The 14,292-nt window shown below is 68.7% G+C and overlaps 1 protein-coding gene across 6 annotated transcripts; it reads left to right on the plus strand.

The window, feature by feature from the left end:
• The first annotated feature begins 1,320 nt into the window (after window positions 1-1,320).
• Window positions 1,321-10,606, plus strand: TRABD (TraB domain containing). 6 transcript variants are annotated; one of them, XM_060414313.1, is made up of 11 exons: window positions 2,250-2,319; window positions 6,770-6,838; window positions 7,007-7,073; window positions 7,273-7,351; window positions 7,559-7,725; window positions 7,891-8,031; window positions 8,512-8,622; window positions 8,708-8,847; window positions 9,036-9,208; window positions 9,300-9,411; window positions 9,494-10,606. In XM_060414313.1, exons 3-11 carry the CDS (start codon window positions 7,041-7,043, stop codon window positions 9,669-9,671), a joined length of 1,134 nt encoding a protein of 377 aa, XP_060270296.1. In that variant the 5' UTR covers window positions 2,250-2,319; window positions 6,770-6,838; window positions 7,007-7,040; the 3' UTR covers window positions 9,672-10,606. The 6 variants fall into 6 exon arrangements, with proteins under 6 accessions (XP_042103848.1, XP_060270296.1, XP_060270294.1 ...); XM_042247914.2 differs by lacking the exons at window positions 2,250-2,319; window positions 6,770-6,838 and adding an exon at window positions 1,321-1,530; XM_060414311.1 differs by having other exon boundaries at window positions 2,822-7,073.
• Window positions 10,607-14,292: the final 3,686 nt, after the last annotated feature.

A 14,292-nucleotide genomic window follows, 5' to 3' on the forward strand; every position in this document is an offset into this window, starting at 1 on the left:
GAGTGGGACCACCTGCTGCACCGTGTGGAGGGCCGACAGGAAGACCCCGGGCAGGCCCTGTCTGGAGCGGCCCTCCTGTGCGCGCTGCGGGTGATCTGTGGCCCAGGAGTGGCATCCTAATGGGTTTCCATCATCACTCGTGGACGGTGAGGCCCGAGATCAGGGGAGGCCGCCACTGTGCAGACAGCTCCCGAGCTGAGGGCCCCAGGCCTAGGCAGGAAGCAGGCGGGGGGACGTGTGGGTCCTGGGGTCTCCACGGGGATGGCACATGTGAGGCAGGGTGAGCAGGCTCAGGACAGGCCGCGTGAGTGCTCTGGGGGCTTGGGCAGGGGGCTGCCCCTGGCTGCTGGGTGCCCAGCCTGGGGGGCACCGAGGGCGGCACCAGGACACACACAAGGCCGAGGACAGGGATCCACGCTCCAGGCATCCTCCTGGCCTGGGAAGCTGTTTGCCGTCTCTAGGAACTGGCCAGCTCTGGGAGGGCCGGTCTCTCCAGGGTCAGCACGGCCCCAGACGGCAAACAGCCGTGTTCCCAGCCCTGCCCCAGAAAGCACTCACCTGTACCTGCTGCTCTCCCCCACCCAGCGTCCCAGGGCACATGGTCCCTGCCCCTCAGGCTGGCACCATCTCCACGTTTCTGGGGAAGAGACCCAAGGACCCACGCAGGCTGGGCCAGTCCTGCAGGTCACGCAGCTCTGTGGTGATGGTGACCCCAGCACCGGGGCCAAGGTGCTCCCTCCCCAGGAGAGCAGCTGTGCCCACCCGGGAACCCAAGCCACCCTGACATCAGGGCCCACCCACCCCTGAGGGCTGGAGGGCAGCCCGCTCTCCACCTGCTCGCGCCCAGGCAGGGCCTCGCTCAGAGCAGAGGCATGCCAGCCCCCAGGGGCGTGCTCACACACTGTGCACGGGGGCAAGGCAGGGCGGGGCGCTCCAGCCTCTGAGCCCTGGGCTGTGTCTTTGGCAGGACTGCTCTCTCCAGCCCCGTCCCTGAGCCAAGGCCGGCAGGACGGTTCGGGCCCAGGCTCCTCCAAGGCCTGGGCGTGTGAACTGGCCGGTTGCCCTGGTTGGCTGGGGAACAGAGGCAGTCAGAGTCCCACTGAGGCCGACCTCCTTCTTCGGGGCCAGGGGTGCACCTCGGGGGAGCGGGCAGAGGGCCCCCCACGGGAGCCGTCGGCCCATGACACGCAGTCCAGGACACACGGTCCACAACTGCCTCCTTGCTCTTCCCCTCCAGTCCTGGGCAGGGCAGTTGGGGGCGCCCTCCCTCTCCCAGGAGGAGGGGCATCAGGAGAACCTCGGATCGCACCCAGGACAGCCAGAACGGAAGCCCGGGCCCGCATCCGTCACACCAGCCCAGCAGGGCCGTCTCAGCCAGGCCGGCTCTCCAGCCGCGAAGGCCTGGAGTGAAGGGCAGCGCTCCAGCTCTGCTGTGTGGGTGGCCAAGGCGGCGGGGCGGGCGGAGCCAATCTGTGCCCTGCCAACGGGACGGAGAGGCTGGGCCCGGGCTGTGGGCCAGGAGCCTGCAAGGTAAGGGTCAGCCCGGAGCCGCTCCTGACAGCTCAGCCTGCCGGCCAGGAGCCCACCCTGCTCAAGGCTAGACGGGGCGTCTCAACTCAGAACGGGGGAGCCCGGGACCCGCAGGGGCGCCAGGGCGGGGCGGAACCCCCTCCTGGAGCAGACCAGGCAAGGCGGATGGGGCCGGCCTCACTCTGGGCTCCCCGGCCGGCTGCGCGCCCCCAACCCCGTCCGCCCTGCCCCCGCCCGCACCTCCCCGGAACCCATCCGCCAGGCCGAGAGGGCGCCCCGGCACCCGCACGGGCGCGATCTGCGGTCTGGACTGTGCCCCTAGCGTTGCATTGATGGTTCTGCATTATAGCAGGCCGCACGAACATCCACTCCCTTTTACTGACAGGGAGCTGCGGCCAAAGAGTTTTGGGGCGCTTCACAACGCCTCCCCACTACGGCGGCAGGCCTGGGACTCGAACCCACGTCCTGAGCCGCCGCTTAGCCCTCGGAGCTTGGCGCGGGAGGAGGGGTCGGGTGGTACTTCTTCGCGCGCGGCCTCCTGGGAAGTGAAGTCCTCGCCCAGTCGCGCGCAACCCCCTGGGAACTGTAGTTCGCAGGCGCGGGTCAGGCCCGCTGCAAGCGCAGGCAGACGGCGCGTCGGACTACGCTTCCCGGCAAACCGCGCGCCCCCGCCGCCCCGCCCCGGCCCGGCCGCGGCCCGTCTGGCCGCCCCGCCCCGCAGCTCCGGCCCGCCCCGTCCGGTGGGCGCCGCGCCGCATGGAGGCCGGCTGAGGAACGCCGCCCAGCCCGGTACGCCGCGCGGCTCGGTCCCGGGCGGGGGGCGCGCGGGGCGCGCGGGGCGGGGGCGGCGGCGGGGGCGGTCCAGGCCGGGCCCGGTCAGCCCGCGGCGCGCGGCCCCGGGCCGGAGGGTCAGCGCCGGCCTCCGCGGGGCGCGCGGTGCTGAGGGCGGCGGCGAGGGCGCTCGGGCGCTGCGGGCCGGGGGCGGGGCCGGGGGCGGGGACCGCGCCGGGTCGGGGTCGGGGTCGGGGCCGGGGTCCGCGGCGGCCCGAGCGGGCGGCCCGGCTCCGCAGGGGCGGCGGCGCGGCCTCTGAGGGGGCCCTGGGGCCTTCGCGGCGCCGGCGGCCTCTGCCCTTCAGGCCGAGGAGTCGGGGCTGCCATATGGAGCCCCAGAGCCCAGACTGCGAGGCCCGGCGCGCTCTACTCGCCTCGATTCTGCGAGCAGCTTTATTGAGATGTAACTTACGTGCCGCGAAGTTCTCACATGCGTCTCTGTGAAAACTGTCCCGAGAAGGAAAACCGAGGCTCATGGAGAGCAGCGAGGAAGTCCTCGGCGGACTTCGCATCCAGAGATGGGTGGCCTCCAGCTGACGTCCTCCGGGCTTTCGGGGTTCCCCGGAGAGGAGAGTGTAAGGCCACCGGCTCGCGGCGCCCCCGTGAAGGAGGCACTGTCTCCAGGCTCTCCCTGGCTGTCGTGCCCGCCCCCTTGTTGTGTGACTGGGAGGGAGCCCCCTGACCTTGGCGCCACTGGGCAGCCTTGCAGGATGGCGGTGATGCTGCGGTGTCAGGCCTCGGGCAAAACCGCCAGGAGAGGGCCCAGCGTGGTGGGCAGGAAGGCCCCCCTCCCCCCCCCGTGCCCCCATGGAGGTCAGCATGGGGACCCCACTGGGCAGAGTCCAGGTTCCAGGAGGGTTGGCCAGGTGTGCTAGGCCTCCAGCTCAGGTGTGACTTGACTCTTTACCCATATCCTGACCTTTGCCACAGCTCCGTGAAACAGCCTGCCAGACCCAGGGGCGTTTCCGGTGGCTTCAGAAGTGGGGGTGTAGGCGTGTAGCTTCAGGCCGCACTCTGCTGCCTCCCACTCGGTCGTTTTCCTCTGCAGCCTGTTGTCTGTCCAGTTTGGGATCCCCGACCTTCTGAGCAGGCAGGCCTAGTGGGCTGATGGGGAGCTGGTTTTTCTGGAAACTCCATCTGGCGCTGGTCAGCTCTTGGCCAGCAAGGGGGTGCCAGGCTGGGGTCTGGGAGGCGTTTCTGGCTTCCTGATTTTTAGAGGCAGATGGGAGGGAACGGCTGAGTATGATCGTTGCAGAACACCACCATTGGGGCTGAAGGGACAGTTTCCTCACAGTCCTGGGGACAAAATTCAAGACCAAGGTGCTGGCTACCTTGGTTGCTGGGAGGAGCTCTTCCTGGCCCCAGACAGCTGCCTTCTCGCCATGCCCTCCCAGACCAGCCCTCCTGGGGCTCTTCCCAGGAAGGCTCTAGCCCTATCCTGGGGCCCAGCCTTGTGACCCTACCTCATCCGAGTCATCTCCTGGAGCCCGTGCCTCCTAATTTCATCCCATTGGGCTCAGGGCTTCAAAATATGAATTAGAGGGGCCACAGCCCAGTCCATAGCAGTGGGACCCTGGAGAGGAGAAGGCGGCCCGTGGCGTGCCTCGCAGCCGGCGCAGCCTGCTGTCCTTGGTCTGTGCTGTGCGCGGCACTCAGCAGGCTGTTTGCTGCGCTAACACCGCTTCCAGCAAGAGCACCCGACACGTTCCCTGGCGGTCCCCAATGCAGGCAGGGCTCTCCCTGCCTGTGAGCCGGTGCGTTCTCTGGTGAACCCAGCAAGGTGGGTTCTCTTGGGGGTCAGGGGCTGCCTGGCATTTGGAGTCTGTTTCCCCGGAAGTGGGTGGATGGGGCCAGATCACGGCCACGCCCCTTCTGCGGAGGCGCCTCCTGAAGTCCGGCGGCTGGTCCTCCTGCCCCAGGGAAGGACGCCGACGTGCCATCTGAGTGCGGCACATCGTGTGCCCATCGTGGGACGGCTGGGTGGCTGCTCGAACCACCGCGGCCCTGGAGGCTGGAGTTAAGCGTCTGGCCACGCTGTGCCAGGTGGTGGCCTGAGAGCGGCCAGCCCTGTGGCTGCCCCCCACCGCGCTGTTGCCGACAGCCCAGCTGCCTGTTTGCCAGGGGACAGGCCTCGGGCCACCCAGCTCAGGAGGCCTCCCCAGGCCGTGCTCCCTGAGTCCAGCTCGGCAGTGACAGCTGTTGGGGTGCCGGGAAAGTCCCTGGATCAGGCAGAAAGGTCTGCTTTGCGCCGGCTCCCCAAGGGCTCTGCGTTGGTGTCAGGGTTGCTGGGCGGAAGCCTGGCACGGGCTCCCTGGGGCTGGGCATAGAGCCTGGGGTCTCCTGGGCACGGAGCCTGAGGTCTGCTGGGATGGGCTGCCAGAACCTGTCTTCCAGAGATCCAGAAACGCACCTGCGGTGTGAGGAGGTGGAGCCCGGGCCCTTGCTCCTCTCTAAGCAGCCAAGTGGTCGGTCCCGGCTGTAAAGATCTGAGGGTGGGTGGTGGTGGGAGGAGGGTCGATGACCCTCTGAACTGGTTCTGGAGGGGTCCACCGGGGGCCCTGACTGAGGTTCCGGGAAACCAGACACTGTGAAGTGAGAGAAGCAGAGATGCTCTCAGAATCACGGGCTCTTGGCTCTTTCCGCCTGATCCCTCCCAGGGCAGGCACCCGCCTGGGGGCACCCCCGGGTCCTGGGTCCGGGTGCTGTGGTCGTGGCCCAGCTGTCTGGGGGCTCACGGCCCCTCTGCCCGCAGGGACAGAGGGTGGGTCTGGGAGGCCGACCAGACTGTGGCCCCCAGGCGCGGGGGAGGGAGCCTGAGGCTCGCTGGCCTGCTTCCTGCCGGCTGTCACACAAGCTTCCCGGGACAGCAGGGACGCTTCCAGGAGAAGCTTCTCTGCTCCTCTGGCACCTCGTGTGAAGGGGACCCATGGGCTCTCCTGCGCCAGCTCGGGAACCTGAGAGGAGGGCGGGCCAAGCCGGGCGCCCGCGGACGCAGCTTCCTGTTTCTGTTCCTGTCGGGCCTTTGGTCTGTGAAGTGGGAAGGAGGCGGCCCTGGGGCTGGTGAGGCCAGTGAGCCGCCCTCCGTGGGGACCCGGCGACCTGGCGCCCCAGCGCAGCAGCTGCTCCGGGTCGGGGGTGCTGGGTCCCGGCCCGCTCAGACCCCACGCTGGCCTCCCACCCCCCCACAGAGGCCCCTGGCTCTGCCTGCCGCTCCTCGGTCGGGGCCTGTCCATCCCTCTCAGGACCCTTCCCCTGACTTCATTCCCAGGAGCCCCAGGCCGGGACGCTGGCTCTCCGAGCGGGGCTGGGAGCGGAGCCCAGATGAGAGCTGGGCCCGGTGCACGAGGGGGAGGAACTGGATCTGGTGTCGTGTTTATTCCGTCGTCTCTATTTCCTCTTTGTTGTGAAACGAGCTGACGGGGCCTTGGGCATGTCCTGCTGTCTGTGTGGACCTCCCAGGCACACCCTGCGGTTCACGTGTGGCCGCACAGACGCGAGAGCCCACAACAGCACCAAAACCAGGTCCGAGCTGCTCCTTGTGTGGCGGTCCCGCCACCTGTCAGACCCTCCAGTGGGCTCAGCCTGGGGGTGCCCTGCAGGACCCCAGCTCTAAACTCAGCTGGAACCGAGGCTCTCTCAGTTTCTGATTTGTTCCCAGCGGCACCTGGGGAGGCCCAGGTGACGGCTGTGCGCCAGGCACTGCTTCTGTCCTCAGTGAGGAGGGACAGAAGGCCACGCTCCAGCCCCTGACCCCCCACCCCGTCCCTGACCCCCCAACACCTCCACCCTGACCCCCACCATGTCCCCTGACACCCCACCCTGCCCCGACACCCCCACCCTGCCCTGATAACCCCACCCTGCCCCCTGATGCCCCCACCCTGTCCCCTGACACCCCACCGACCCCATTCCTGACCCCCAACACCCCCACCCTGACCCCTGATGCCCCACCCTGCCCCGACACCCCCACCCTGTCCCCTGACACCCCACCCACCCCATTCCTGACTCCCCACCCTGTCCCTGACCCCCAACATCCCCACCTGCCCCCAGTGCCCCACCCTGCCCCGACATCCCCACCGCCCTGACCCCTGGTGTCCTCGGGTGAGAACAGCCTCCCTGGGCTCCAGCCCCCAACTGCCCTCTGGTAGGAGCAGTGCAGAGGCTCATGGACGACCCGGGGGACTTGGTTTCTCAGTCAGCTTCTTAGAAGGATGCTGGATTCCTCCTGCGTCTGTGCTCACACCCGTGTGAGACTCACACCTGTGCCAGCGCTGCTGGGACGCGTGCGTCACCGCCCATGAGAGCAGGGCTGTGGCCACGTGGCCTCCCGAGCCAGCTCAACACAGACTCCCTCCCACCGCTTGGTATCACTTTTTTAGGGAACGTTATAAATTGTGTTTTTGTTCCTAAGTCAAAACGGAAGCACCCAGGTCTAGCCAACTCCCCCATGGGGTGTGCCCCTGCTGGACAAGCGGAGCAGGTGTGTCCCCCCTGTGGGCAACTCCAGGCTCGCTGCCCTGGCGTCCCCGCTCCACGCCCAGGGCCCAGGGCCTGCCCACAGGTCGTTCCAGATGCCGGAGCCCCTGGCACACTGAGCCCCGTGCCCAGCCCTGGGCCCCAGGTGAGGACACGGCCCCTGTTTCCTCAGGCTTCACGTGTCGGTGCCAGAGCCGCTGCCAGCCATGGAGGAGCCGGAGGAGCAGCCGCCCCGCGAGGTCAGAGGCCCGGTGGCGGGTGCGGGGGCTCCCGGGGTCACGCCAGCTCCTGTGCCCAGAGGCACCTCACCAGTTTTCCCACTGTGTTGCTGGCCAGCTGAAGGCCGCGCCGGGCGCCATTGGGAGCGTGTTGGGGACACATGGCCTGCGGTCCCACAGCCCGGGGGCAGCACAACCTCAGCGCTTCCTCCCTCCGCAGGCCGACACAGAGCCCGTCGTGACTTCAGGGGCCTCAGAGGCAGTGCCCAGGGTGCTCCCGGGAGACCCCCAGAACCTGTGTGCGTGCTCCCCAGGGTCCCTGTGGGGTGGGGCTTGGGCAAGGTATTGGTGGGCTGGGGGCTTGAGTCGCAGCCTCTCCTGGGCCCCTCGGCAGCCTGGGGCTCCTACCCCAACGCTCATCCTGGTGGGTGAGGACCAGCAGCTCGAGACTGGGAGGGACCCCCGTGTGGGCGGGCGAACCTAAGCTGGGACTCGCTGTCCCACAGCCGACGTGGACGCGTTCAACCTGCTGCTGGAGATGAAGCTGAAGAGGCGGCGAGAGCGGCCCAATCTGCCGCGCACGGTGACTGAGCTGGTGGCCGAGGACGGGAGCCGGGTGTACGTGGTGGGCACGGCCCACTTCAGCGACGACAGCAAGCGGGACGTGGTGAAGGTGAGGCTGCAGGGCAGGCAGACCTGCCGCCCCTTCCCTTGCTGGGCTTCATGTGCTGAGCCGTGTGCGCAGCGGCCGAGCTGGGGGTGGGGTCGCTGCGGGGCGGGCGCGTCCGGGGCGGGGCTCTGGGTCGGGCTGGCCCCTGAGCCGGCGTGTCCGCGGCAGACCATCCGGGAGGTGCAGCCTGACGTGGTGGTGGTGGAGCTGTGCCAGTACCGCGTGTCCATGCTGAAGATGGACGAGCGCACGCTGCTGCGCGAGGCCAAGGAGATCAGCCTGGAGAAGCTGCAGCAGGCCGTCAGGCAGGTGCGGCCGCCGGGTGGGCTGGGCCCGGGGCTCTGCCCGAGAGGCCGGAGGATAGCCGGCTGGCCTCCAGCCCCGAGGCGGGAGCTGCTCCGGCCCCGGGGAACCCCGGGGTGCTGGCAGGTCATTTGGGTGGGGAGGGGACTTCAGTGTGTCGTGGACCCTGAAGCCGAGACCCCCCCACTGCGTGTCCCTCCCCAGGGACACAGCACCAAGGGCGGTGTGGGCAGGGGACTTCAGTGTGTCCTGGACCCCGAAGCTGAGACCCCCCCCCCCACTGCGTGTCCCTCCCCAAGGACACAGCACCAAGGGCGGTGTGGGCAGGGGACTTGTGTCTGGGGCAGAGGGCCGAGGGCAGGGGGCTCCGTGGGGCCGCGGGTCTGCCGCGGCCTGAGCCTGCGTGGTAGACACGCCCCCTGGCTCCCTGCGGGAGGCCAGCCCCAGGCCAGGCTCCGCCCGGTTGACACGCACCCGCACCCGCAGAACGGCGTTGCCTCGGGGCTGATGCAGATGCTGCTGCTGAAGGTGTCCGCCCACATCACCGAGCAGCTGGGCGTGGCCCCCGGCGGCGAGTTCAGGGAGGCCTTCAAGGAGGTGGGCCCGGGCGCGCCCTGGGGCTGGGGCGCGGGAGCCGCCCCGGGGTCCCCCACCGACACCGCACCGTCCCGCCCCCACCCAGGCCAGCAGGGTTCCCTTCTGCAAGTTCCACCTGGGCGACCGGCCCATCCCCGTCACCTTCAAGCGGGCCATCGCCGCCCTCTCCCTCTGGCAGAAGGTCAAGTTGGCCTGGGGCCTGTGCTTCCTGTCGGACCCCATCAGGTAGGTCTGCTCGGCCTCCCAGCTGGGGAGGCGGCCGGCAGCCGGATGTGACGCACAGGGGCCGCCCCCGTGAAGCTGGCCCGGCCCGCCCTGCCGTGAGGCCTGCTCCCCGAGTTCCTGGGCATCCCGGGGTGGGGGGGGGGTCCCCGCCCTGGGCCTGCCGCCCAGCGCCGGCCGCCTCCCCCCAGCAAGGACGACGTGGAGCGCTGCAAGCAGAAAGACCTGCTAGAGCAGATGATGGCGGAGATGGTGGGCGAGTTCCCCGACCTGCACCGCACCATCGTGTCCGAGCGCGACGTCTACCTGACCTACATGCTGCGCCAGGCCGCCCGCCGCCTGGAGCTGCCGCGCGCCTCCGACGGTGAGCGGGGGGCCCGCAGGCACGGGGCCCCGCGGGCGGGTGGGGGCGGCGGGGCGGGGGTGCTCGGGTGCTCATGCGTCTCTCACCCCAGCCGAGCCCAGGAAGTGCGTCCCCTCCGTGGTGGTGGGCGTCGTGGGCATGGGCCACGTCCCCGGCATCGAGAAGAACTGGACCACCGACCTCAACATCCAGGAGATCATGACGTGAGTGCTGCGCCCCCCCACAGAGCCGGGCTGGGGGCTGGGACCGCCCCCCCAGCCAGCCCAGCCCGCCCTCCCTCCCCAGCGTGCCCCCGCCGTCCGCCTCGGGCAGAGTGTCCCGCCTGGCCGTGAAGGCCGCCTTCCTGGGCCTCCTGGGCTACGGCCTCTACTGGACAGGGCGCCGCGCCGCCAGCCTGCTCCTGGCCCTGCCCGCCGCCCGGCACTGCCTGCAGAGGCTCTCCGACGCCTGGCCGCACAAGTAGCAGCACAGACTGAGCCGGCGCGTCCTTGCGGAGGGGCCCCCCGCCGGGGTCCCGGCCCAGCCTCGCCTGCCCGCCCCCAGCCCGCCCAAATAAAAGAATCGGTTCACTGTCTGAGCTCCGGCCTACCCGCAGCCCCTCCGCCCTGCCCCTCCCCCGTGGGCTGTTAGGAGGCTCACGGGCAGGACTAGCCGGGGCGGGGGCGGGGGCGGGGCTCGGGAGTCCAACCAGCCCCTTCCTCTCCGTGCCTTCTCTCCGAGGCGGGCGGCGGGGGTGTCTCACGGGGGTTAGGCCGCTCCCAGGGCGGGCTGGGCCGTGCAGCCTTGGGGTGTCCCCTGGGAGCGACTCCACCAGGCTCAAGCCCCCAGGAAGCGCCAGCAGCAGCTCTGCCTGCAGAGATTGTGTGTTTGGGGCTTTTAAAAATGTCTGAAACTTTTTTACTCAGGTAATTTTAACTTAAACTGAAGCAAATGTCAGGAAATACTAGCCTTAAACCTGGTTGGGACAGAGAAAGTCTTTTTCTTGAGTCTCAGTCCTGGGAAGACGAGTGTGTGGGCAGCCAGGCCAGCCCCGTGCCTGCCTCCAGCTGCCGGGGTCCTGGGCCCAGGACTCCGCCCTCTTGGCGGCTGACCTTGCTTCCTGTGCGGCTGGCGGAGGGACCTGGGGTCGCCCTTTGCCCTCTGGACAGATGGTGGCTGCCAGCAGGGCGTCCGCCTTGCCCGGGGCCCAGTAGGGCCCACACAGCACTCGCCTCGTCGCCGCCTGTCTGCGTGTCTCCTGCGTAGCGTCTGGGGCCCACGGCCACGTCTGATTGTGTGTGTGTGTCGACTCAGTGTCCAGATGAGGTGAAGTCCACACCACGGGCTGGACCGGGTTGTTGTCACTCACATGCTCGTATACCCGTCTCTCAGAAACTGAAATAAAATCTAATTTTGGAAGCCGTCTTGTGAAATGTGTGGGAAGGGGGCGCCAGTGACAGGCGGGCTGGGGAGGCACCGGCGTGCTGGTGGCTCCCAACCGCCCCCTCCGCACTGCCATGGGGCCCTGCCCTGACCCTGCGGCCCACCCTGCAGTGCTGCCCAGCCCAGCCCATCCAGGAGGAGGTGGGCCGGGACCTGCAGCTCAGATCTGCCCAGGAAGCCCAGAGCGGAGAGGAGCCTTCCTCCGGGAACATGTGCTTAGCTACGTGACGGGGCGCTTCTGCCCCGGGCCAGCTCAGAAGGGGTAGTGTCGAAGGCCCGTAAGAGTGGCCGGAGAGCACAGTGAGCCGGGGGCCCCCAGGGCTACTGGGCCTCCCCCTGCCAGAGGTCTTCTCTCCACTGGTGCAGGCAGTGGGGCTGGGACCCCCAAGGCCTGGCCGGGAGTGGGGAGCAGGAGGGACCAAGTGGACTCTGACCCTTCATCCCACAAGTCTGCATCCTGCAGGCCTCTTGCTGCCCGTGAGGGCCCTGTGGGGTCCCTCCAGCCCCAAGTTGGGGGACAGCTGGGCAAGGGAAGAGGGCAGGAAAGCCAAGGCAGGCGGTGAGGGCTGGGTGGGACCCACGGGGGCAGTGGAACGGCAGTGGGAGGAATCCAGGGCGGAGGCAGCCTCTTCTGGAGGAGGAGGAGGCCTGAGGGTGAAGGGACAGTGACCAGGTCGTGAGTCACCTGCTGGGTCACCTGCAGGCCCTTCTCGGACCCTGGTCCCCCGAGAGCTCTGAGCCCTCCTGGCCGCGTCTCCTGGGGAGGGGCCGCTCTCAGATCCCGGTGGCGTGTGTGCCAGCCTGCTGGGGAGCCTGCGCCCCCTTCCAGGGTGCAGCCGGCAGCCTGAGGGTGTAGAGACAGTTTCTGTGCCACGCTGGTGAGAACGAGATGTCAGCGTCGGAGGCTGGGAGGGAAGGCCAGGGCCAGGCCCCCCTGCCCAGAGACCACGCTCAGGTGCCAGCTTCTGGGGCCCAGAGGCCAGGAGAAACCACAACACCAGACACGAGTTAGGTATAAAATAAGCCGAGCGGAGGCCTGGAGAGCTGCTTTGAATCTTCACCCTGGGAATTTTAATGTATCCAATGCAAGTCTGTATTACATTGACAAGCAGAAAAGCAACAAGGTTTCATCTTTCAAATATGTGACAAGTACTTGGAGGAGAGTGGACTGACCAGACCTCCGGAGAGGGGCCTGTGCGTCCACCCAGGCATTCACACAGGAGGTGCTGGCCTCCCTGCCCCGACTCGGCTCCTCTGCGAGGGGGGCATGGCCAGTGGAGACTCGGAGGCAGGGGGCGCTGGACTCTGAGAGGCGCCGGCAGAACTAGAGACTGGGTCCCATGACCTCGTCGGAGAACACAGGCCAGGGGGTGGCCAGTGCGGCAGGCCTGAGCCTGGGGGCCCCCCACGGGTGACCCCTGAGCCTTGGGGCCCCCCACGGGTGACCCCTGGCTGGGGCCGGAGCACTCAGGGGGCCTGGCCTCCCAGCCCAGCTTGCTCACCACGCTGCCAGCGGACCTGCTGGACACAGACAGCCACATGCTGCAGGCCTGCTGCGATGACCGTGTGGACCTCCTGGACCAGTTTTACTGGCCGCCCCTTAGCCTGTCCTTGGCCGCAGGTGAGTGCCTGGGAGGCTGGGGGCTCTGCTGATACCCCCCTGCCCACAAGCACCCCGTTTTGCTGACATGCTTTCCAGGCTGGGGAGAAGGCTGAGGCTCCAGAGACCCATCTTCTCGGCCTACCGCTGCCAGCCTGCGCGCTCTGGGAAAGGACGGTGCTCCCAGGGGTCTGGGGGCCCAGGGGGCCAGGGCCCATAATGGGGGTGCAGTCAGGGCCACACAGGGGCACCAACAATGGGGGGCTGTGCGTGCGCACCCAGGCCCACAGGCCTAAGAGGGCCTGGCCTCACTCAGCGCACCTGCCTGTCAGCCGAGTTTCCACAGAGAGGGGCCAGGAAGGGGCCTGTTCAGCCCCACACAGCAGGGCCGAGTGGACCCACCTGTACAAGACAGACTAGGAAGGTCCAGAGGCCGGGCGGCCAAACGGGCAGGCAGAGTCAAGGCTGCAGGGCGGGGAGAGCCACTGCCACTCCCGAGTTGACCTGCTGGGACCACTGGAACCAACCCGATGTTCCCTCTGCTGTGCGCGGCCAGCAGGACACAGAGCCTGGCACCCACAGGCTCTCAAAACCCAGGCCCACCAGGTCCCAGAGTGTGGGCAGGGCAGGACCGAGGGCGGGGGCAGGAGGCAGGCCAGGAAGAGGGGGAGCTCAGGCTGATCTCTCAGGCAGTTAGGAAGGAGGCTGGGCACAGAGGACTCTGCCCGCAGGCCAGGTGAGAAGACCCCAGGTGGGCCCAGGGGGAAGGGAAGCTGTCGGGCTGTAGGAGGCAGCTCTGGGTGCCAAGCAGCCCCGAGACCCTCACCGCGTTGTCCCCGACATCCAGGCAGACCATAGCATCCTTGCTTCTCTCAGGGAGGGGGACCAAAGCTGGACGGGGTGGAACCGGCAGGGCAGAGCGGGGGGTCACACGAGGTCTAGGAACTGTGCAGTGACCCCAGGAGGCAGTTCCGGGCCGCCCCCCATGTCAGACAGGAGGGCGCTCTGGAGTTTGTCCAGGTCTCAGGTTTTGCTCTGGGCCGGGGGGGGGGGGGGGGGGGGGTGCTTTGGAACCCCTCCGAGGACCACCCTCTCCAGGCAAGGCTCTTCTGAACTAGACTCCGGAGTCACACTGCACACTGACCCCAACTCCTCACCTAGGGAGGGCCCTTCGAGGCTAGGCTTGGCCTTCCCCACCCCGCGCCAGCCCCAGCCTCCTGGGCGTCCACGGAGGGGTTTTCTGGGGAAACTGCAGCCCGGATCAGCACAGCTGCTGGCCTCCCAGAGCGTGGGAGAGAGTAAGAGCCTGCTTATTTCAGAGAGAAGCTCAAGGAAAAGCATGGGGTGACCCGAGGGAGGCTGAACAGGCAAGCGAAGGGGCGGAGGGCGGAGGGGCAGCGGGACAGCGGGGCGCCGGCTCCCGGCCGGGGGAGGGAAGCGGGAGGGGAGGCGACCGGCAGGAGGAGGAGAGGCGCCGGCCTGCCAGAGGAGGAAGCGGCCGCGCCCCCGGCTTCGGCTTCACCCCGGGGCCTTCTTGGCCCGAACCTGACCCCTGACTTCCGGCCAGATCTGGACCAGCGCCGCTGTCTTTCCCCCTTTTCCTGTGCGCGCTGGGGAAAGGACAGTCAAGGGCCAGACCCCAACAAAGCTAGTCCTGCTTCACGCAGAACTGGGGGGCACCCCGAGGGTCCCCTGGGGCCGTCACTCGGCACGGTCACCGGCCCGGAGCGCTCAGTCCGGACGGGCCGGAGCCCCCCAGGGCGGACCTCCATGACCTGCCGCTGTGGCGCGGGGCAGTCCCCGCCGCGCGCTCCCCCCGGGTCCGGCTGGGACCTCGCGGTCCCCCAGGCAGGACCTGGGAAGGAGGCGGGCGGACGGCGCGACCAGTCAGAGTCAGGCTTCCGCGGGCGTCCGGTTCGGCCCAGGCGTGTCCGACTCTGTGCGACCCCACGGACTGCAGCATCCCTGTCAATCAGGCGCGGCCCGGGCAACCGGGAGGCGAGCCCGGGGCGGAACTTCCTGTCGGGGCGGCGGGGCTTCCGGGGCGGCGGGACTTCCTTTC

The sequence above is a fragment of the Ovis aries genome, chromosome 3 (assembly GCF_016772045.2).
Source record: "Ovis aries strain OAR_USU_Benz2616 breed Rambouillet chromosome 3, ARS-UI_Ramb_v3.0, whole genome shotgun sequence".
Taxonomy (NCBI): Eukaryota; Metazoa; Chordata; class Mammalia; order Artiodactyla; family Bovidae; genus Ovis; species Ovis aries.